At 46.5% G+C, this 22,650-nt stretch overlaps 1 protein-coding gene across 3 annotated transcripts; it reads right to left on the bottom strand.

The window, feature by feature from the left end:
* Nucleotides 1-1,365: 1,365 nt before the first annotated feature.
* klf11a (Kruppel like factor 11a) lies at nucleotides 1,366-21,060 on the bottom strand. Of its 3 annotated transcripts, none has more exons than XM_085996333.1 (4): nucleotides 20,817-21,060; nucleotides 4,656-4,913; nucleotides 3,240-4,203; nucleotides 1,366-2,075 (listed from the first exon to the last, which is right to left on the bottom strand). In XM_085996333.1, exons 1-4 carry the CDS (start codon nucleotides 20,865-20,867, stop codon nucleotides 1,771-1,773), a joined length of 1,578 nt encoding a protein of 525 aa, XP_085852459.1. In that variant the 5' UTR covers nucleotides 20,868-21,060; the 3' UTR covers nucleotides 1,366-1,770. The 3 variants fall into 3 exon arrangements, with proteins under 3 accessions (XP_085852459.1, XP_085852460.1, XP_085852458.1); XM_085996334.1 differs by lacking the exon at nucleotides 20,817-21,060 and adding an exon at nucleotides 11,143-11,965; XM_085996332.1 differs by lacking the exon at nucleotides 20,817-21,060 and adding an exon at nucleotides 6,093-6,312.
* Nucleotides 21,061-22,650: the final 1,590 nt, after the last annotated feature.

The raw sequence follows: 22,650 nt of genomic DNA on the forward strand, positions 1-22,650 counted from the left end.
TCGCAAATCGCGCCCGGTTCACGGGGCCTACCTGTGGTGGTAGTGGCGCAAATTAAGGTGGCGGTGCGGGGCCGCCATTTTTTCGGTGGCCGCCTGCCAGCACCTCCGTCCCCGGCCTCCTGATCCTCCCCCCCCCGGGCAGTGCCGGCTGTGTCCCGAGAGCCCGGCACCACTTCTCGGTGGGCTCTTTTGCCGGCACTCACGATCGGTCATTGCGCTGGTGCAGGCCCCTCCCCCTTAAGAAGGGGAGGAAGGCCTGCAGTACCGCAGCGCGCTATGCCGCAGCGTGTGGCGCTGCGGCACGTTGCGCTGCGATATTCAGTTTCAGCGCCCCAAGAGGGACGCGGGGCGCCTCGAGCAGCGCCCCGCGTCCCTCTTGGGGCGCTCAAACTGAATTTCTGGCGGGCGCAACAGCTCCGTTCGCAGCGGTAATTCCGGCGCCCAGGCGAGCTCGGCGCCCCGTTTGGGGCTCCACTGAATTTCTAGGCCCTAAGATGTCTTACTGCAATTATATAGGGCACTGATAAGACCACACCTGGAGTATTGTATACAATTTTGGTCTTACCTAAGGAAGGACATACTTGCCATAGAGGCAGTGCAATGAAGGTTCTGATTCCTGGGATGGGGGGGGACTGTCCTATGAGGAGAGATTGAGTAGACTAGGCCTATATTCTCTAGAGTTTAGAAGAATGAGAGGTGATCTCATTGAAACATACAAAATTCTTACAGGGCTTGACAGGGTAGATGCAGGAAGGATGTTTCCCCCTGGCTGGGGAGTCTGGAACCAGGGGTCATAGTCCTAAATGGCCGACCCCTTATTCGGAGACTGAGATGAGGAGAAATTTCTTCACTCAGAGGGTGGTGAATCTTTGGAAGTCTCTACCCTGGACACATTGTCATGAATGGGATGTTTTAGACAGATACCACATTTTCTGTGAATTATTCTTGTCCTCATTACAGCTGTAAACCAATGATTTCTTTTCTAAATGGATGGCGCATGCCTGTCGCTATGCTGAACAGGATGCTCCATACAGCTACTCGCAATTTGTCTAATTGATAGTCCTACTGAAAACAACATGTATAATTTCATGAGAGAAAAATGTAAATGTTGGACATCTAAAATAAGGTGTATAATTCCATACTGTCTGAGCACCATTAAAATATATAATTCAATTACAAATCTGTGCATTTTTTAAAGTGTATAATTTCAATTTTTCGCCTGTTAATTGTTGATTTCAGTAGGCTGGAGACTTAACAGGAGTGCGCGCAAAACTTTTTCTTAAAAAAGCCACTCCTGGCAAGAAAACAATTCAATGTTCCTCCTGTATTGGGAAAAACAAAATTAAAATTCCTATGTTTTTCATCTGTTATACATGAAAATTGTTTTATTAAATAGAGAAGTATACAATGTGCATAGCAAATACTATTTACAATACACTTAAATGTTTACAATATGATGATTATTTTCCATGCTGAACATTCGTGGAATTTCCGCCCCCCCCCCCTCGTGCATTACAATTGAAAGGAAAAGTCCACCCTTACGCTTGCCAGATTTTCATGTTCAGCCAGTTTACAAATGTATCTTCTTCCTACTCTCATACATCGGAAAGAAAAATGAACTCATACTTGAGAATCCAGTAAAACATGCAGCATTTAGAATTGCTTTAAAAGTCCATCAGACAACAGCTGCTTGTTCAGTTCCTGCTGACAATTTACTCCATTTTAATTTTCTGAAGACATAGTGCAAAATTCGTCTGTAAGTTACCTCATTTAGGCGGAAGTCGGTGCAGGAATCAATACGCTCGTCATAGGGAGGGCAGGATTCCTGACAGGCGCTGCCGAGGTGGCAATTTTATTCAGTTTATTAACCTCAGCCTGCCAGTTGGGTACCTTCTTTGTTGTCATATGACGCCGAGCGTGTTTTGTGAGGTGGTCACTGCGCATGAAGCGTCGATCACAAACGGGGCACATGAACTTCTTCTCTCCAGTGTGAGTCCTGCGGTGTCGGGAAAGCTCATCTGAGCGTGCAAACTTTTTGTCACACCCTTCCCAGTTACAGTTAAACGGTTTCTCACCTGTAAAAAGATAAAAACCCTATCATTAGTGCACAATTCCAGCCCTTCACCCAAGTTTCTTAAAAGGAATTCTGCCACACCATCTATTAAACGTAAACCATGGTTTAGATTAAGGAGCTTAATTTTGCTTTGCTGAAATGCATTTAAAATTGGTTCGTCTCCCGTGGCAATGTTCACGGGTTGCAAAATAAATATAACAGGGGTAGGTGACCATGTCTTGCTGGTAAGTGGCAGAGTTCCTCTAGACCCATTTAGGCCTCTGGAAGTAAACAATAACAGAGGAATGTGGAATATTAAAAGAGGCAAGTGTATGGGTAACTGTCATCGTTTATGGGGGAATTATAAAATGTTTATTGGCTTGTTATCTTATACATGTTATTTATACAGCTACATATTTAACTTAGAACTAAAAAGTGACTGAAACTAATGAAGAGTTAAAAAAAAGTTTGCACATTCTCCCCGTGTTTGCGTGGGTTTTCTCCGGGTGCTCCGGTTTCCTCCCACAGTCCAAAGATGTGCGGGTTAGGTTGATTGGCATGATAAAAAATTGGCCCTTAGTGTTAGGGGGGATTAAATACGTGGGGTTACGGGGATAGGGCTTGGGTGGGATGGCCGTCAGTGTAGGGACCGGGTGCTAGGGTTTGGATGATCAGCCATGATCTCGTTGAATGGCGGAGCAGGCTCGAAGGGCCGAATGGCCTACTCCTGCTCCTATCTTCTATGTTTCTATGTAAATAGAGATGTTTAATATTGTAGTCTTTCAGGTAGTTGCTTTTTGCTTTTCTGTGGTGTATATGTCAGAAAATTGATACGCTTATACAGTTTATTTGAGCTAATGAGTAAAGCATTACACTTGGGTTTTTTCTTCTACAGACAGATTTAGGTGCTACTTTATACATTTAATGTGTGACGTGCAATATATTAGACTTTTAATTACACAGACAGATGTACATGAATGTTATCACTTAAAAGTCATCTAATTTGCTTCTAAAATCAGTTAATGCAATGGAAGTAAGAACTGCATATGAAAAGAAATTGTAATAAAATATACAATCTTTGAGGTTAAAAAATGTATCATTTACATTTCAAAATTGAGATCACTTACATTGCAACGGCGGATTTTATGACATTGGATTATATTATTATGCTCAAATTAAAGTATACCTGTGTGAGTTCGGAGATGTGCTTTTAAGTGTGAACTCTTGAAGTAGGTCTTTCTGCACCCAGTAAAGTTGCAGATGTAATTACGCCTTCTAGAGAAATCCATCTGTGGCATACAGTTTTGGCCTGACGAGACAAAGACTGGAGCAGGAGCAAGTGGCAGTAACTTTGTGTTGCCAACTGTCATGACCGTCTGGTGACCTGCAGATGGTGGCGTGAGTGCTGGCTGCGGGAGCACAAACATCACAGTCCCTTGTGGCATGGATGTTCCCACCAGAAGAGGTTGAGAAACTGGAGCCGTCTGGGTAAGTGCAGGCTTTACACAGTTGGTCTGTGTTTGGATGAATGCTGAAATGACACCTCCTCCCCCTCCTCCATTCACTGGAAACATCTGACAGATAACTGGAGTGTTTGCCACAGGTACCGGTGGTAAGCGTGCTGGTAAAGACCTGACCACGTTCTGATGTTCAGTTTCCACTTTGTTTGGTACACAAGGCAGTGCTAAGGAGGGCACAGCTCGCTGTTGGTCCTTGGTAACTGGGCTGGTGAAATCCTGCTGCAAACAGCATTTACTTTCAAAATCTGTGGAGGTACGCGTGTCCTTAATGTGCTTACATTGGTTCGGTACTTTTCCTTTCACCTCTGTCCTAAGATCTTGGCTACTTGAGTCTAGTCTTTCAATCACTGGTGATGAAGAAATACGGTTGCAAGGAGAATTATCAGCAGTGTGGCGGATGACACTAGTGGCCACCGACCTGCAGTGATGAGCAACAGTTTGTTCAGCTGAAGGAGGCTTCTTGCATGAAAACTCCTGCATGTTCACTAAAGCAGGCTTTGCAGTCATAGTGCATACTGAGTAGACTCCAGTGTTTGCAGTGACTGTTTTTGGCTTTGTGTAAGTAAGTTGTGGCACTGGGGCAGCATTACCTGGTTCAACAACACCAGGACTGTGTGGTGGTGTCATACACTGTAAAGACAAAGGAAACTTTAAGCTTAGTTTGAAGCCAGAACAAGGTCAATGATGTCCCTTCCTCACCTACTATGCACACAAATATGTTCTTATTCTTTTATTACCTTTGCACCTAAAGATATTACATCAACACCTGCAATTGCAATTACAGTTACATACCAGGTTTATAAGCTCATAAATTGAAATCATTGCCAAGATTAACATGATAGCAAAATACTGCGGATACTGGAAGTCCGAAACAACAACAGAAAATGCTGGAAAAACTCAGCAGGCCAGGCAACATCCGTGGAGAGAGAAAAACAGAGTTAACATTGACTATTTCTCTCTCCACGGATGTTGCCTGGCCTGCTGAGTTTTTCCAGCATTTTCTGTTGTTATTTAGCCAAGATTAACATGTTTGTTTTTTGATTCTATAAAATAGGCATCATTTAGAACAATTGTATACTTACAAGTAAGGAAAATGAGTGGTAATCTCTCGGCAACATTGGGGGTACAGATTCACAGTGCACAGAATCTGTGTCTGAAGCAGGTGTAAGTGGTCGAATTTTTAAGAGATCCCCTTTTTGTGTCCTTTGGCCCCAGGAACTCATACAAACAAGAGCCTCCACAGCTTCTATATCATTCTGTTCCAATGTACTGCCAGAGGACCTTTCACTGTCATGACGTTTCCTTTCTAGTATCGACTCATAAATGTCCATGATTTCAACCTGGAGGCAAAAAAAGCATCTCAATTTTTAAAAAAAAATCAATTGCATATAGGACCTTGAACTGTCAGTCTATTTTGATGGAGTTTAAATTTAGGAAATAAAGTATCACCATTTCTCCATCTGTTGCCATCAGTTGTGCGATTACAATAATAACAACATGCATTTATATAGAGCCTTTAACGTAGAAAAACATCCCAAGGTGCTTCAGAGAAGTGTTATTTAGGTTTTTACCACCCCACCCCAAATGGTCAGAAAATTGGCAGAAAAAGTTTATCATTTTAAATGTAAATTGCATTTATAAATATCAGTATAATCTCAAATTGCAATGCAGGAAAATTAGGTACACAGCCTTAGAAGAGAGTACAACAGCCTTCAGATTTCTTTTCAGACCCAACTTAAAACAAACCATTACATTTGGTTACATTAGTTGATTATTTCAAATTCTCTGCTAATAGATATTTAAAGTAGCGCTCCAGGCCAGATGGAATTGCTACGGTAGTGCCAATGTATAGGGAGTGTGACAACAAGGGGCATTGGGTGCAGGCTAGTTTCAATGACCCTGCTCGCCTCCCACTCCAAATATAGAATCCTGCTCACGTCATCGATTAAGCAGCCATGTGAAGTCTGCATGTCTACAGAGCTTCTACCAGGAAGTCCCCTCCTACAACATCTCTTTGTCCAAGAAAACAAACTCAAATACTGATCTAGCTTAATATGAGATTCAGTTTTGTTCACATTCTTTCCCGACGATACCATTACACCACTCTCGTCTGAATGGGAGACTGAAAGTGTTTTATCTGTTAAAATGCTACGTGATACTATCATTAATTGAATGTGTACGAATGCTTTATTATACATTGCATATTCAAATCCGCAAAAAGGTCTTATTTTCGGGCATGAGATAAATAACATTCGCACCACGCTTAAGAAGGGCTGATTTCAACCAACGGATTTGTAGTTACCACTGGCGGTTACACAATGTACACCTATTAGCCCCAAAACAGTGGTCCTTTGCCGTTGTTGCATTCAAAGCCTTTCCTAATTTTTCCTCCCGGTTTAACATCTTTCTGAAAACGCAGTCTCAGAAAGCATTCGGTGACAGACACAACATTCTCACAACCACTGTTTATTTCAATTTTATATATAAATAATACATGGCTGCACATTTAATGTACTTACGTTACGCGGATCTTCCTTTTCTGCAGTTTGAGGTGGAGAATTGCACCGCATTATTTTTTTTTTGTTTAATCAATGGGAAACAATATAACACTGGGGTGTGGGGAGGGCAAACCAGGCAAAGCTCGCCAAATGATAGCAAGCAGAAATAACAAATTCACTTGCAACACAAAAAAATTACATTACAGCTGGAGCTTCCAGCCAATGGGAGACAAAGGTGTAGCAAGCGCCGGCCAATGGGGGCGCGGCGAGCGCGTGATCAGGGGCTGACCGCTGGCGTGGCCGCGCTCTGTCAGCGGCCTGATTGGCTGGGAGGCCGCGGCTGGCCCCGCCCCCGGCCCTGCCCCCGCCCCCGCCCCCCTCAGCTGGTGTCAGTCCGAACCGATTGAACCTGGCGCTGCAAAAACTCGGGGAAAGGTTACGTGGCGTCGGGGCCTGTGTTGTACATGCTGCTGCTTTGTGCACAGTGTAAACATCAAGAGAGCAGCTCATCCATGGGGCGGGGCGGAGGCAGAGACCGACAAATCAGTTTTTTTTTCCCTTTTTAAAGGCTGAAGTCAGCAAGTTCGTTTTTGCATGGCTTTTTTTTAATGCCACTTCCTCACTGCTGCTTAAAGCTGTACATTTTTTTTTAAAGGAAATAAATCCAAGTCCTTTTTAAAAAAATTATGAGTCAGCTGTGGCTCAGTGGGCAGCGCACTTGCTTCTGAGTCAGAAGGTTGTGGGTTCACAGTCCCCACTCCATGGGACTTGAACACGTAAAGCTAGGCTGACACTCCCAGTGCAGTGCTGAGGGAGTGCTGCACTGTCGGAGGTGCCGTCTTTCGGATGAGACGGTAAACCTTGAAGAAGAGCAGGGGAGTTATCCCCGGTGTCCCGGGGCCAATATTTATCCCTCAATCAACACAACAAAAACAGATTATCTGGTCATTATCACATTGCTGTTTGTGGGAGCTTGCTGTGTGCAAATTGGCTGCTGCGTTTCCCACATTACAACACTGACTACACACCAAGAAGTACTTCGTTGGTTGTAAAGTGCTTTAAGTCGTCCGGTGGTCGTGAAAGGCACTATATGTCTTTCATTGCGCCTTTCACGACCACCGGACGTTTCAAATATACAATACAACTCCTCCTCCTTTTCCCTGCCCCCGCACTTGCTTAAATATCTGTGGCCTCTCCAACATTTTCCACTTCTGACGAAGGGTCATCGACCTAAAACGTTAACTCTGTTTCTCTCTCCACAGATGCTGCCTGACCTGCTGAGTATTTCCAGCATTTTCTGTTGTTGTCTCAAATATGCATTTTTATTTCCAATTCAACTGAGGCTGTCTTTATTTTTGATTAATAAATTCTCGTTGGATGCATTATTTTCCTTTCTGCACATATTGCTTCCAAAAGTGGGTGTATGCCAATTGCTGCTCTTTAAATGTCAGGACCTCAAACCCGGCACCAAGCTCAGTCTACAGAGCAGTAGTAATACTCACCCTCCTGTATGCCTCAGAGACATGGACCTCAAAGCACTGGAGAGGTACCACCAACGCTGCCTCCGCAAGATCCTGCAAATCCACTGGCAGGATAGGCGCACCAACGTCAGTGTTCTCGCTCAGGCCAACATCCCCAGCATTGAAGCTTTGACCACGCTCGATCAGCCCCGATGGACGGGTCACATCGTCCGCATGCCCGATACAAGACTCCCAAAACAAGCACTCTACTCGGAGCTCCGACACAGCAAGAGAGCCCCAGGTGGGCAGAGGAAACGCTTCAAGGACACCCTCAAAGCCTCCTTGAAAAAGTGCAACATCCCCACCAACACCTGGGAATCCCTGGCCCAAGACCGCACAAAGTGGAGGAGAAGCATCCGGGAAGGCGCCGAACACCTAGAGTCTCTTCGCCGGGAGCAAGCGGAAGCCAAGCACAAACAGCGGAAGGAGCGCACGTCAACCCAAGCACCCCACCCACCCGCCCCTTCAACCACCGTCTGCCCCACCTGTGACAGAGACTGTAGGTCCTGCATTGGACTCATCAGTCACCTGAGAACTCATTTTTAATGTGGAAGCAAGTCATCCTCGGTTCCGAGGGACTGCCTAAGAAGAAGAAGAAATGTTCCAGGATTACTTTTCCTGAGATTTGCTTTGTTCTCATGGCTGCCGCCTTCTCCGTCTAGTACATACCGTGACCTCTCCTGCACCCTCGGTGGGAGCAGAAATGCATCTCCACCCTTTCATCACCTGGCGCAGTATCTTGGAAAGAGATAATGCAATTACTGGATAATTGAAGAGTAAAGACATGTCGGAAGCACAGCAGGCTCATCAACATTGGGTCTGATAGATACACAAGCTGCATTCTAACAAAATCTTACATTAAAACTAAGCTCCAAAACGGAGATAAATTAAGTCGAAAGTGGTTGGGAGAAACTGACAGAAAAAAGGGAGAGGCAGTTAAGGCCTGAAATAGTTGAAGTAAAGGGCTACAGAATGCCAAGAAGAAAGATGAAATACTGTGCCTGAAGTTTGCATTGAGTAGTGTAGGAGGTCAAAGATGGACCTATCAAGAGTGGGAAAAAAAGGAAAGTTAATATGGTAAGTCACAAAGAGGTCAGGATTGCATTTACAGACAGAACAGAGAAGTTCAGCAAAGTGGTCGCCCATTCTGCATCTGTTCTTGCGGAAGAGGCTATACTGTGAGCACTGAATATAATATACTGGATTGGAGGAAGCTTGCTTAAGTTGCTGAAAGTTTAGCTCCTTGGACCTGGAAGCAGTGCAGAAAGAAGTTCAATGACCTGATCCGGGCTGCTAAGGTAAGACTCCCATTCAAAGTCTTGCCATTGTCAGCACAGCCCTGCCTACCTCTTTGACCAAGCTTTTGGTCATCTGCCCTAATATCTCCTTATGTGGCTCAGTGTCAATTTTTTTTTTTTTTTTTTGCTCCTATGAAGCTCCTTTGGATGTTTTACTATGTTAAAGGTGCTATATAAAGACAACGTGTTGTTGTTGTAATAGCACCAACAGAAATCTTGAACTCCCCCGCTTTACTTTCCTCTCATCCAATCACTGCAACACCCTTCAGTGGGTCTCCTTCTGTTGCCACTTCCAAACTCTGTCGTGGCGCTCGCAATTAATGTCCTCCCTTGCACACACCTGACGCTTCTTCATAACACCAGACCAAGTATTCTACTCTCACACACACAGAGGTTCAGAACTGCACCGCATGCCACTCACTAAAACACTCCCTTTCCTTTTGGGAACACAATGCCAGGGTAGAGGACCCGCACAGGAGAAGGGACTGTATTGTTTCACAAGCCCTCTGCTGCTGAAGAGGCTGCTGTGGATATCCTGGTGTTAGAGGATTTATTTATTAATAATTGGATGACCTATCTATTCCTCATAATTAATAAAGCTCTTGAAACATTAATGTTATACACTTATAAATTTATTAGTATTATACTATTTACAATCCCACTAGATGATTGGGGAATCAAACACGTTATAGTTCTGAGCTCAGTCTTCAGGTCGGTTAACCCTCCGAATCTGAATCCCCATTACAATACCTTACTTTATATACCTTAATTGCTTAAAAGTTTCTTATCAAAATGTCCTTATATGGCATGCTCAGCATGACCTGCTCACATCTAACTTTACATTTCTGAGCTACTGTAGAACGATCAGTTTCTAATTTACAAGGAGCCTATTGACATGGATCAAAATGACTCAACCTTGAGCCAGCCTGTTTTTCTTAACTTGACTGAAGTAGCCAAGTTCCCCTTATCTTTCCTTTTGAAGTCGCCAGACCATTCTCCAATTAAATTTTTAACGAGGTTAGTAACAGGGAGAATAAATGCCAAGTGGGATCTGCCGTCCTCAGGATCGCCAAAAGTGGGATTTAACAGAGACTGGAATCTCTGTTTCTTGATTTCACTGGAGTCAGCGTTCTTCATTTGAACCCTTTTTCATGCAGGTCTCCTTACACTGGGTAGAGGACGAGGCAGAGCTGGTGCAGAGGGCGAGGCAGAGCTGGTGCAGAGGATGAGGCAGAGCTGGTGCAGAGGGCGAGCCAGAGCTGGTGCAGAGGACGAGGCAGAGCTGGTGCAGAGGGAGAGGCAGAGCTGGTGCAGAGGATGAGGCAGAGCTGGTGCAGAGGGAGAGGCAGAGCTGGTGCAGAGGATGAGGCAGAGCTGGTGCAGAGGGCGAGCCAGAGCTGGTGCAGAGGACGAGGCAGAGCTGGTGCAGAGGACGAGGCAGAGCTGGTGCAGAGGGCGAGCCAGAGCTGGTGCAGAGGACGAGGCAGAGCTGGTGCAGAGGATGAGGCAGAGCTGGTGCAGAGGGCGAGCCAGAGCTGGTGCAGAGGACGAGGCAGAGCTGGTGCAGAGGGAGAGGCAGAGCTGGTGCAGAGGGCGAGCCAGAGCTGGTGCAGAGGGAGAGGCAGAGCTGGTGCAGAGGATGAGGCAGAGCTGGTGCAGAGGGCGAGCCAGAGCTGGTGCAGAGGACGAGGCAGAGCTGGTGCAGAGGGCGAGCCAGAGCTGGTGCAGAGGACGAGGCAGAGCTGGTGCAGAGGACGAGGCAGAGCTGGTGCAGAGGACGAGGCAGAGCTGGTGCAGAGGGTGAGCCAGAGCTGGTGTAGAGGGAGAGGCAGAGCTGGTGTAGAGGGTGAGGCAGAGCTGGTGCAGAGGGCGAGCCAGAGCTGGTGCAGAGGGCGAGGCAGAGCTGGTGTAGAGGGCGAGGCAGAGCTGGTGTAGAGGGTGAGCCAGAGCTGGTGTAGAGGGAGAGGCAGAGCTGGTGTAGAGGGTGAGGCAGAGCTGGTGCAGAGGGCGAGGCAGAGCTGGTGCAGAGGGCGAGGCAGAGCTGGTGTAGAGGGCGAGGCAGAGCTGGTGTAGAGGGCGAGGCAGAGCTGGTGCAGAGGGCGAGGCAGAGCTGGTGCAGAGGGCGAGGCAGGGAGAAGAGTGCCACCAGGTGCTCGGCCCTGCAACCATCCATTTCTTTTATCACTTAACTAGCCCCCTCACTTAATCTACATCACAGCTTGCAATAATTTACCATTGTCTCTAGCTACTCACCATTTTCTCTATTCCCTCTTTCCAGGTCCCGATGAAGTCCCAGGCCCATTGGCAGTAGAAAAGGAGGAAGAATCTGCAACTGAAGATGCACCATAATTCACTCTTATACTTGTATGCACTTGCTCAGAAATTGGCACCCGTAACCTTTAGATAGTGACTTAGAGGGGTCAGCACTGGGGGATGCAGTGCATACACATTGCAACACATTGGAGGAGTCGATTTGCAACTTGTGTGTGGCAGTCACACATGGCGTTGAGTCACTGCATGGAGCATATGGTGGCCTCTCGCTGCAGACTGCAGTTGGACTGTTATCCAGGAGTCCCTGGCAGCAGTGATAGCATCTCTCAGGGATGCACATACTGAGGTCATGAAATGGGTCCACCATTTCCTCCAGCTTGCAACAAAGCATGGACAGGGCCTGCCAAGATCAGTGAGGGTGCGGAGGCAGCTCCCCGTGTGAGTGGCAGTGGCACAATGGGAGAGGTGCATGTTGCCCTCTCTCAGGATGACAGCATGTCTGCTCCCCCCCTCACCGCCTGTGCCAGTCCTGGTGCCGTGAAGCCAGCTGGGCCAGACTGTTGCAGCAGCAGCCGAGGTGCCACAGTCTGCAGCCGAGCCGTCTGAGGTTGCCGGCCAATAGCCATCTCAGGTTCCTTCATTGGAAGCCCAGAAGCTTTCTATATACCATGCTGAGACACTTGGGGAAACAGCTAGTAGGAGCACGAGAATAGGTAGAAGAGTACTTAAGACAGGCACTAAGGGTTTGCACCAGGGTGAAGAGTAATTAATGGCAAGTGTAAGGATCACTTGAAATTTTTGTATTCGAAGAGCTCTTGCAGCTGGCAGGATGGGCCTCGCTCTTCCTCATCATCTTCAGTATCTTCCTCTCGCACATGGACCTCCACCTTCACGTCTTCCTCTGCAGTTGGCTTGATGGATTGGTCCCTCTGGATGGCAAGATTGTGCAGCATACAGCAGGCAGTGCCAATCCTGGAGACGCTCTGGTGGCTCTACTGCAGGATACCTCCAGACCTATCTAGGCAGCGGAAGCGTAGCTTCAGGAGGCCTATGGTCTGTTCGAACAGGGCTCGAATGGAGGCACGGTACTGATTGTATCTCATCTTTGCACCTGTGCTCGGGTTCCTAAGAGGTGCCATTAGCAAGGTCCGGAGAGAATAGTCTTTGTCCTCAAGCAGTCAGCTTCTGACCCAATGCTTGGGGTCAAAGAGAGGGAGGGATTGAGGACTGGCACAGGATGAAGGCATCATGGCAGCTACCTGGAAACCTGGCACAGACCTACACGATGTGTTGCATGTTGTTGCACACCAGCTGGGCATTCAGTAAGTGAAATCCATTCCTATTCATGTAGACTGCAGGCTCTTCTATTGGAACACGCAAGATACGTGTGCAGCTAATGATGCCCTGCACCTGGAGAAAGCATGGAATCCTGTCAAAGTCCAGAGCCCTGTCTTCGTGGCATCCATGGGGAAGGATATTGGCTTTGGCAAAGAATGCACCCATCACCTGGAGAATGCAGACCTGCACAGCCGATCAGCTGATGTTGCAAATGTCACCTGAATGACCCTGAGGCATAAAAGTTCAGGGCCACGGTGAGTTTGACAGCCACAGGTAAGGATGTACATGACTTTTTGCTGGGCTGCAGCAGGTGACAGGGTTCCGTGATGGCACCCCGGTAAAGCGGAGCCCTCTCACACACTGCTCCTCGGTGAGCTGCGGGTAAAAAGTTCTGGGCCTGTCCCCTCTTGTGGGGCAAGGCCTTTTGCCAGCTGCTCTCCTTCTATCTCCTCTCTCTGCAGCTGCCTCTCCCTGGACTCTAGCCTGCTCCTCCTCCCCAGACACAATGGCAGTGCAAGTACTAAACCCATTGAAACCAATCAGAAGTTAGCCAAAACTCTCCTGCTAACTCACCAAATTACTTTCACAAATAATTACTGCTGGTTCCAGAAGCCAAAACTCCCAAAAAAGCTCAAAAGCAGCACACTAGCAGTCTGAATAAACTAACCAGCGATTTACCTGTGAGTAGCTGATAATCTCTTTAAATATCATCAGAAATGGTGCCCTCCAGGCTGTTCGTGCCCATGATTTCTGTGACTGATATAGAGTTGTTGAAAAAGGCTAATCCATAATCAGCATGCTTAAATAGCTGGGTGCGCTGGACGCCTAAATGAATCCCCCTTCAAAGTGGCAACTGGCAAATTCTGCGTGTAAAATGGGCACATGACTTTCAGTGCCTTGGTGCTCATTGTTTGGGAGGTGAAACTGGCATTCCCAAGTTGAAAATTCTCCTGTTATTTCAGGAACGCAGTTGTGCAAACTCCGGTCATCAGATGAAATAGGACGGAGTTGGAGAAACTGTGAGAAAAGGATGGTGTCTTTTCAGTAAGTGGAGCTTGGAAAGACACATAATCCAGTTAGTTGTGGGAGAAAATGGGCTTGTACTCTATGACTGTGGAAAGCCCATTGCTGGAAATGGAGAGAGATAAGGCCCCTAGGAAGGGAAGGGAAGGGAAGAGATGAACCGTGTAGATGAGTGAAAATGGGAAACATAATTAATGACATTGTCAAATTAAGAGCAAAAGCAGGAAGAAGCACCAACACAGTCATCATTGTAAAGGTGGAAGAGGCCAGCAATGGTGTCGGAGAAAGATTGGAACAAGGAGTGTTCCACATATCTCACAGAAAAAGCCAGGCGCAGCTGGGACCCACATGGGTTCCCACAGTGACAAATCATATCTGGAGATGTGTGGAGTTAAAAAAAGAATTTGTTTGGGATGTGAACAAGTTCAACCCAGCAAATGAGAGTGGTAGTGGGTGGGGACTGGGTGTTACCTTGCTCAAGGAAGCAGTGGAGATCTTGAAGACCATCCCAGCGAGGGTTAGAGGCTAAGAGAGAATAGGGGCCAAAGAATCTGAAACTGTCAAAGCAGCAGAGAGCATTAGAACAGTCATGGCCGTGGGTAGGTAGAGGGAATGGAGTCAAGATAAGAAGAGACTAGCTCAGTGGAACAGGATCAAACAGGGGGTCTACGGAGACAGTCCTGTTTAAGACTCTTGGAGAGAATGTAAAAGCTGGCAGTGTGATGCTGGGGAACAGTGGCATCGGAGGAAGATCCTCGGAAGAGATGAGAGTGTTGACAGTTGAGAAATGATGATATGGTGTTCGGTACTGGGGTCATGGTCCAAGTGTTGATAGGAAGATGAGTCATAAAGCTATCAATCAGTCCTTAATGTCAGTTCTACATACTGTTTCCTGACAATCTGGCATGCAGTATGCCCGATGTACATCACACCAATGTGCAATGGGTGTCCAGCTTGTGCGTCAGCAGTAAGTACACTGGAGATCATGGAAAGGATATGGTAATATTAATACAAAAAGAAAATACTGCAGATGCTGGAAATCTGAAATAAAAACAGAAAATGCAGGAGATATTCAGCAGGTCAGGCAGCATCTGTGAAGAGAGAAACAGAGTTAACGTTTCAGGTCGATGACCTTTCGTCATGGTAATATTAAGGTAAGCTTAGCTCAGTCATTTCTGCGTTAGTTTTTATTGTTGGTCTTTCTCCCGCTGACACTGAAGACTAAATGAGAACTTTGTGGCCGTTGTGGTGCATGGTTTATTATTTGCCCCAGCACCATTACTGGCACCAATGGGTTTCCCAAACGGAATCCCCTCTGTTACAAACTCGGGTCATCACGGGTTCAGTGGCATCAGTTGTTCTCATAAGCCATCTGAGCATTTTACTTTCATGGAAGTTTACTCGCGCTGCCCAATATCTACTGGCACAATAGCCCAACCCGGGGATGGCAGGGGAGGGGAGGGGGGTTGTAACAATAGTACCCCCTTGTGACCAGAACTGGATCTTCGTGGCATCTGTACGAACCCTCACATGCCTCTCCAATCTTTCAAATGGTGGGTAAACACTTGTTAAGACAAGTCCAGGTATGAATTATTTAGCTGTTCATAGAGTCATAGAACGATACAGCACAAAAAGGCCATTCGGCCCATCGTGCCTGTGCCGGCTCTTTGGTAGAGCTCTCCAATTAGTCCCACTCCCCTGCTCTTGCCCCATAGCCCTGTAAATTTTTTCCCTCCGAGTATTTATCCAATTCCCTTTTGAAAGTTATTATTGAATCTGCCTCCACCGCCCTTTCAGGCAGCGCATTCCAGATCACAACTCGCTGCGTAAAAAAAATGTTTTCCTCGTGTCACCTCTGGTTCTTTTGCCAATTACTTTAAATCTGTGTCCTCTGGTTACCGACCCTTCTGCCCCTGGAAACAGTTTCTCCTTATTTACTCTATCAAAACTGTTCATGATTTTGAATACCTCTATCAAATTTCCTCTAAGGAGAACAATCCCAGCTTCTCCAGTCTCTCCACGTAACTGAAGTCTTTCATCCCTCCAGTCTGAAAAACAATTGTTTACCACAACTCTCTGCTTTCTGTCCCTTAGCCAATTTTGTATTCATGTTGCTACTGCCCCTTTAATCCCATGGGCTTTAATTTTGCTAACAAGTCTATTATGTGGTACTTTGTCAAACGCCTTTTGAAAGTCCACATACACAACATCAACCGCACCACCTTCACCAACCCTCTCCGTTACTTCCTCAAAGAGCTCAATCAAGTTAGTCAAACATGATTTGCCTTTAACAAATCCGTGCTGGCTGTCATTTATTGTTGTGTTTTTTCAGACAACAAATAAACTTACAGAGAACCAGTTGTAATCAAAACCCACTTATTCTTCTCAGATTCACTTTGTTTCCCATTCTTAAATAAAAATAATAAATTCATCACACTATTCCACATGAATGCACTGCCTTATTCATATTTTCAGAATCATCTAACTTTCTGTACAACTAATGGCTATAAGAAACTGAACCGTTGAATTTTGGCCATCAGTCCAGAGCGGAGTCTCCTCTCCATCGCTCACTGACCTACATCGGCTCCCAGCCTGACAACACCTCCATCTTAAAATTCTCATCCTTCTACCTCTGTAACATCCTCCAGCCCTACAACCCTCCAAGATATCTGCGCTCCTCCAACTCTGGCCTCTTGCGCATCCCTGATTATAATTGCTCCATCATTGGTGGCCGTACCTCGTACCTTCAGCTGCCTGGGCCCTAAGCTCTGGAATTCCCTCCCTAAACCTCTCCGCCTGGCTACCTCTCTCTCCTCCTTAAAGACGCTCCTTAAAACCTACCTCTTTGACCAAGCTTTGGCCATCTGTCCTAATATCTCCTTATGTGGCTCGGTGTCAAATTTTGGTTGTTAACGCGCCGATGAAGCGCCTTGGGACATTTTACTACATTAAAGATGCTATATAAATGCAAGTTGTTGTTGCAGTCTTTTTCTTTCATCAGCCTGACTACCTTTCCTTTCCCCCCCAAGAGCGGAATCGTCCTGGTTCATAACTTGGTAATGACCCCTGCTGAGTTTTGTCCATTTACCTCTGTGTCTAATGCTGCGGGGCCATTAATCTTACCAAGATTGGCAATGAATAAGCCCCCTCTTGCGATTTACCCCTTCAACTTTCTACTTCGTAAAAGGCAGCAACTTTAGGAGCTGTTAACCTAACTTTAGGGGTCAGCACCATTCGGAGAGAAGGGAGGAAAACTGGGTGGGGGGGGGGGGGTGAGGTGGGGGAAACTGAATATTATGTGAAAAATATAAAAATGTCTCCCTTCATCACTATGATTACATGAATTCTTTTGGTGGAATGAAAAATTAACAGGAGGACTGAAAAAGAAATATGGAGATAAATGAGCCAAAACTTTCCTGGCTGGAAGGATTGCAGCGATTAATTTTAAATGCACTATTAATAGCATAACGCAGGGTCCAACCGATTGATTGCAGGTCACTCAAGCAGTCTTGCAGATCTGAGTTGCATACATGAGGGACAGTCACAGTCTGCTACACTCCACATATGTTTCATGTCAGCAAGTATATTGTTTGCGGGTTCTGCATTTACATGGGCAGCAATCCAAGTATTAATTTGTGCTCATACCTCTCGACTAATTGGCTTGCCCTCCATGCAGATTGAAGGCATTGCTCCAGACCGGCAGGAATGCAGAAGTGATCTGTTACTGTGTTCAATTCACTGAAAATTGTGCGTGACCTTGAATGGTTTGGCTGCCCCGGAGCCAACGAAAATTTCAGGTATCACCAACACTTACATACCACAGGTTTAAGATTGGATTTTGAAACCCCCCTCCTTTATGGATCTGATCCAGCTAAAAAATTGGCAAAAAATTCCCCCTCTCCTACTGTGTGATGTTGGTAGATTTGCTGAAAGTAAGACACAGGCCGTGAACCGTGCAATCTGCTCCTCTGACAAATGATGCAAAATGCTTTTATTTCTCTCCCTTGACTACCATCCGTAAGAGGATTTGTTTGCTGTAGGTAATCAGTTTCTAGCTTGCTTATCTGCAGGAGCCCAGTGCTAGTTAAAGTTACTGTCACGGAGAAGTGAAATGGGTTCATTGCAATGAGTCACGAGTCTCACTAATAGGGTTTTAGGGTTAGAAATAATAATGCTGATGCTGGGTGAGCTTTTTCACGCTACTTTTCTCTTCAGGAAAAAAAAAATTAAAATCTAAACACTTTACAGGTTGCACTTATACTGCAAGTGTAGAGTCTGGGTGAAGCAGTTATAGTGTAAATGTGGCCGGAATCCAGAGTCACCACAGCAAAATGGAGTGTAACTCCCTGGAGGAGATAGTCTTACTCTGCTTCACTTCAAAGTCAGTTCGGGCCTTAATGCTTGATTTGCACTCTAGCCAAGCTGTTCCAGTACAGCTACAACACTGGCATCTACCCGACAATGTGGAAAACTGCCCAGGTACGTCCTGTCCACAAAAAGCAGGACAAATCCAATCCAGCCAATTACCACCTCATCGGTCTACTCTCAAACATCAGCAAAGTGATGGAAGGTATCGTCGACAGTGCTATCAAGCGGCACTTACTCACCAATAACCTGCTCACTGATGCCCAGTTTGGATTCCACGAGGATCACTCAGCTCCAGACCTCATTACAGCCTTGGTCCAAACATGGACAAAGGAGCTGAATTCCAGAGGTGAGGTGAGAGTGACTGCCTGTGACATCAAGGCAGCATTTGACCGAGTGTGGCGTCAAGGAGCCCTAGTGAAACTGAAGTCAGTGGGAATCGGGGGGAAAACTCTCCACTGGCTGGAGTCATACCGAGCACAAAGGACGTACAGCCCCAGGACATCTCTGTAGGAGTTCCTCAGGGCAGTGTCCTACGCCTAACCATCTTCCCTCCATCATAAGGTCAGAAGTGGGGATGTTCGCTGATGACTGCACAGTGTTCAGTGCCATTCGCAACTCCTCAGATAATGAAGCAGTCCATGCCTGCATGCAACAAGACCTGGACGACATTCAGGCTTGGGCTGATAAGTGGCAGGTAACACTCGCGCCACACAAGTGCCAGGCAATGACTATCTCTAACAAGCGAGCGTCTAACCACCACCCCGTGACATTCAATGGCATTACCATTGCCAAATCCCCTACCATCAACATCCTAGGGGTCACCATTGATCAGAAACTTAACTGGACCAGCCACATAAATACTGTGGCAACAAGAGCAGGTCAGAGGCTGGGTATTCTATGGTGAGTGTCTCACCTCCTGACTCCTCAAAGCCTTTCCACCATCTACAAGACACAAGTCAGGAGTGCGATGGAATACTCCCCACTTGCCTGGATGAGTGCAGCTCCAACAACACTCAAGAAGCTCGACACCATCCAAGATAAAGCAGGCGCTTGATTGGCACCCCATCCACCACCTTAAACATTCACTCCCTCCACCACCGGCGCACCGTGGCTGCAGTGTGTACCATCTACAAGATGCACTGCAGCAACTCGCCAAGGCTTCTTCGGCAGCACCTCCCAAACCCGCGACCACTACCACCTAGAAGGACAAGGGCAGCAGGCGCATGGGAACACCACCACCTCCAAGTTCCCCTCCAAGTCACACACCATCCTGACTTGGAAGTATATCAGCCGATCCTTCATCGTCGCTGGGTCAAAATCCTGGAACTCCCTAACAGAACTGTGGGAGCACCTTCACCACACGGACTGCAGCAGTTTAAGAAGGCGGCTCACCACCACCTTCGAGGGCAATTAGGGATGGGCAATAAATGCTGGCCTTGCCAGCGACGCCCACATCCCATGAATATAAAAAAATATGTAAGTTTAGAATTAGTGTGAAACTGCAACCACTTCACACTGACATGAAACTTATAGAGGGAAAAATTCAGTATCGCCTCATTTGGGGCGCCATTATCGGCCGTGCGCAAAGTTTAGCGCCTGGTGCTAATTATCGTCTCCAACAGCAAACTTGGCTTTTATCGCCCCTGGAGGTGATTGGAGCGCTAAATCAGGCGCTACACACCTGTCTAAAGGTGCAAAGGCCGAGGAGCGAGGCGCTACCTCACAGCGCTGGCGAAGCAAGGAACGGCAAATTAAAAAAAACCTGCAAATTGCTGCTCAGTACTCAAAACTCCTTCACACAGCGTTGAATCTCTCCAGAAGTCTCTCTCTCTCTCTCTCAGAATGCGTGGTGCAAAACTGTCACCGACAAAAAAAGGCAGGAAGTGGTTGCCTTTAAATAGCGCTCCCCCAGTCCCTTCTTGACTGCAAAACGCTCCCCTCAACCTGTCGTTGCTAGCGGCAGGCGGTAAGGCAGGGGGCGCCACTCAATATCTGGTCCGGGGCGCTACCAGGGCGTTGCGCACTCAACTGACATCACGATCTGCCGGCGCAGGTGATCGTGGCGGTAGTGTTTAGCGCCGCCGCAAAATGTCTAGTTAATTTCGCGAGCAGCGCAAACATCGCCGTGCCCGGGCGCTAGTTGCTTTGCGCCCCATTAGCGCCCTCTTAAGACGCTAAAGGGAGGCGCAAACAACTGAATTTTCCCCCCATAGTGTAAATGCATCCACAGATGAATCCAAACCAAGTTTCTATCTAGATAAATTCATCTGTTCAATTTCCCTACTTTAATTATAAAAAGGGCTTCAAGAATCAGCAAATACATTATATTTTTTTTAAGAATGGCACACCCATAAATGATAAAACCAAAATGGTGGCAATATGCAGTAGGTCTGTCAACATCTCGAAGAGTAACAAGCCAGAAATGATCATCTGTCCGATTTCAGACTGGTAGCAACGTAAAATAATTTTAGGCCACTGTTCTCTGATTGCACATTCTCTGCTATTAGTTACTAGCTTACCCACCTTTTAACTAATTTACTAGAATTTTTGCAGCACATTTTACCACTAAGTGACAAAGGGCTAGAAACTGGTTGATACCACAGACGTGAAATGGGCGCCCCAGCATCCAGTATTGCTGGCAGCGTGCGCGCATATAGTCCGAGCCAGAAATGTGCAGCTAAAGGCAGGAAAAGAGGCATCCAGGGACCTGCGCCTAAAACAGGTATTAGACCCTTTTGCGTGTGCAACCAAGGCGGCGGCGGCGGCGGTGGGCCTAACATCTGTTTGGGGCCCCCTTTTGCATAAATGAGTCTGCCCTGAATGCAGCCGGCTGCGTTTTAGGAAAACGTGGTCGACACGTGGCCGAGCCAGCGGCCCTTAAAAACGGCTTCCACCGAAAAGGTAAGTCTGTTAAAAAAAATACTGACCTGAATGTGGAGCCAGGAGCCTCTTTTTTGCACAGAAACAACTCCAGACATTGTCAGTTCCAATTTCTGTCACGGGTCACAAAGGTTGCAGGTCACGTGGCACGTCTGCTGCAGATTTAAGCAAATCTTCAAAAAAATGGCTGAAAATGTGCTGTAAACAAACCTGCGCATTGAAGAGAAACTCCATTATTAACATTCATTTGGTTTAGAAGACAGAGGAAGGCCGAGCATCAGTTGTTGATTGGTTAGACATTTGACGTTGATTGTGACCCCATAACACCCCTAAATTGGTTTCACATTGGAGAGTAATTGCTGGCCATGTTTATTGTCAAATGTTGAGTCATTCTGTTACTTTTGGCACTAAGACCTTGGTTACCCAGGAATGTAACTCTGGGGGGGGGTAAAGTTTCATCTATCCTGTCAAAGTCTGCCTTGGGAGATCAACTATATATATATATATATGTATATACACACACAATGTAGTAACTACAAATAATGCAGATAGAATTGGATGGTGGATGGGGTGACGTAAGAAAACTACTAGGCACTTGGTCTAAGCGTTAAACAAGGCTTTAATGAACTGTTTTTCAACATGGAGATCTAGTTGTGTCCTTCACTAGTTCCTGTTAAAGAATGTCCTGAGCAAGCTGGGCCCATGCCCGAGTATTTATACTCTCCCTGGACAGCGCCACCAGCAGGCCACCCAGTATTATTTCATAAGTCGTTTCCGCATGAATGACAAGATCCATGTCAGGGTGGAGAGGCCAACGTTGGGCAAATCCGTTGTGTGTGATTTTTCAGAGTTGGGTGTCATCTGCAGTCCCAACCCATTGATGTACACCAAAAACATAAACAGGGTGGAACGCACTGTCCTAATAATGATAACCGAGCTGCACCAAGCCACTGATATTCTTCAATTCTCATGAGAGTGACTGGCTGACATTGTGAGGTCTGAAAGATGGCCGTCCGGCAGTTGAAAATCAGGGCTGGGGCAGGAGGGCGGTAACTCGGCCCCTCCATCGACGGCTGATACAATTATCAGACGATCTGTAAATGGGCGAGCAGCCCACCCGCCTGTTTCTGGTGGGAGGCTGTTTAAGAATGTAAATCAGGGACCGGCGCGGATTGTAGGATCCCGATTGTGATTTTCAGGTACAAATGGGTTTGAAATTTTTTTATTTTGTGTGCTCCATTTTGCTGCTGCCCCACCCACCGCCCCAGGATCACCTCCTCACCACCCGCCCCCCCAGCCCCCCATCAGGCCCAACCAACCAGTCAGTTCAGCGTAGGAGCTGGCTAATTTCCTGCCCCATCGTCAACAACTCCTGAGTAAAGTTAATGGCCCAGAAATTAGTGTCCCAACGCACGAGTAAGCACCGTGCACTCACGCGTGGGCCCGATGGAATTGTCGGTTTTCTGCATGCGCGGGAAACCGGCATTTCCGATCCTCTGAACCAAGGGGTTCAGAGGTCGAATGCGTGCACGCAGGAGTCTGCGCGTGCGCGTTGAACTTCCTTTTTTTTTCCAGGTTTGCCCGTGCGTGAAGGCCTCCACTTTTTACACTTTAAAAAAGCAGACGTAAGGACTTAATTTTAAAAGGTAAGTGGTCTATTAATTAAAAAATTAGAATTTTTTTTCCACAGGTTTATTATTTTTAAAGACTTTACAGTAAGGTAAGTGTATTTTTAGCCCCGATTTTTTATAAAATTATTTTTTACAAAATTATTGTTTAAAATAGTTATTTAAAGTTATTTATAGTTCATTTAAATAGTGTGATGGTTTTTAAATTTTATTTGAAGTTTATGTACTGTTTTGGGCGCCCGGAGTTTTCATG

Source organism: Somniosus microcephalus, chromosome 9 (assembly GCF_052327205.1).
Source record: "Somniosus microcephalus isolate GS21.2 chromosome 9, FLI_Smic_1.0, whole genome shotgun sequence".
NCBI lineage: Eukaryota > Metazoa > Chordata > Chondrichthyes > Squaliformes > Somniosidae > Somniosus > Somniosus microcephalus.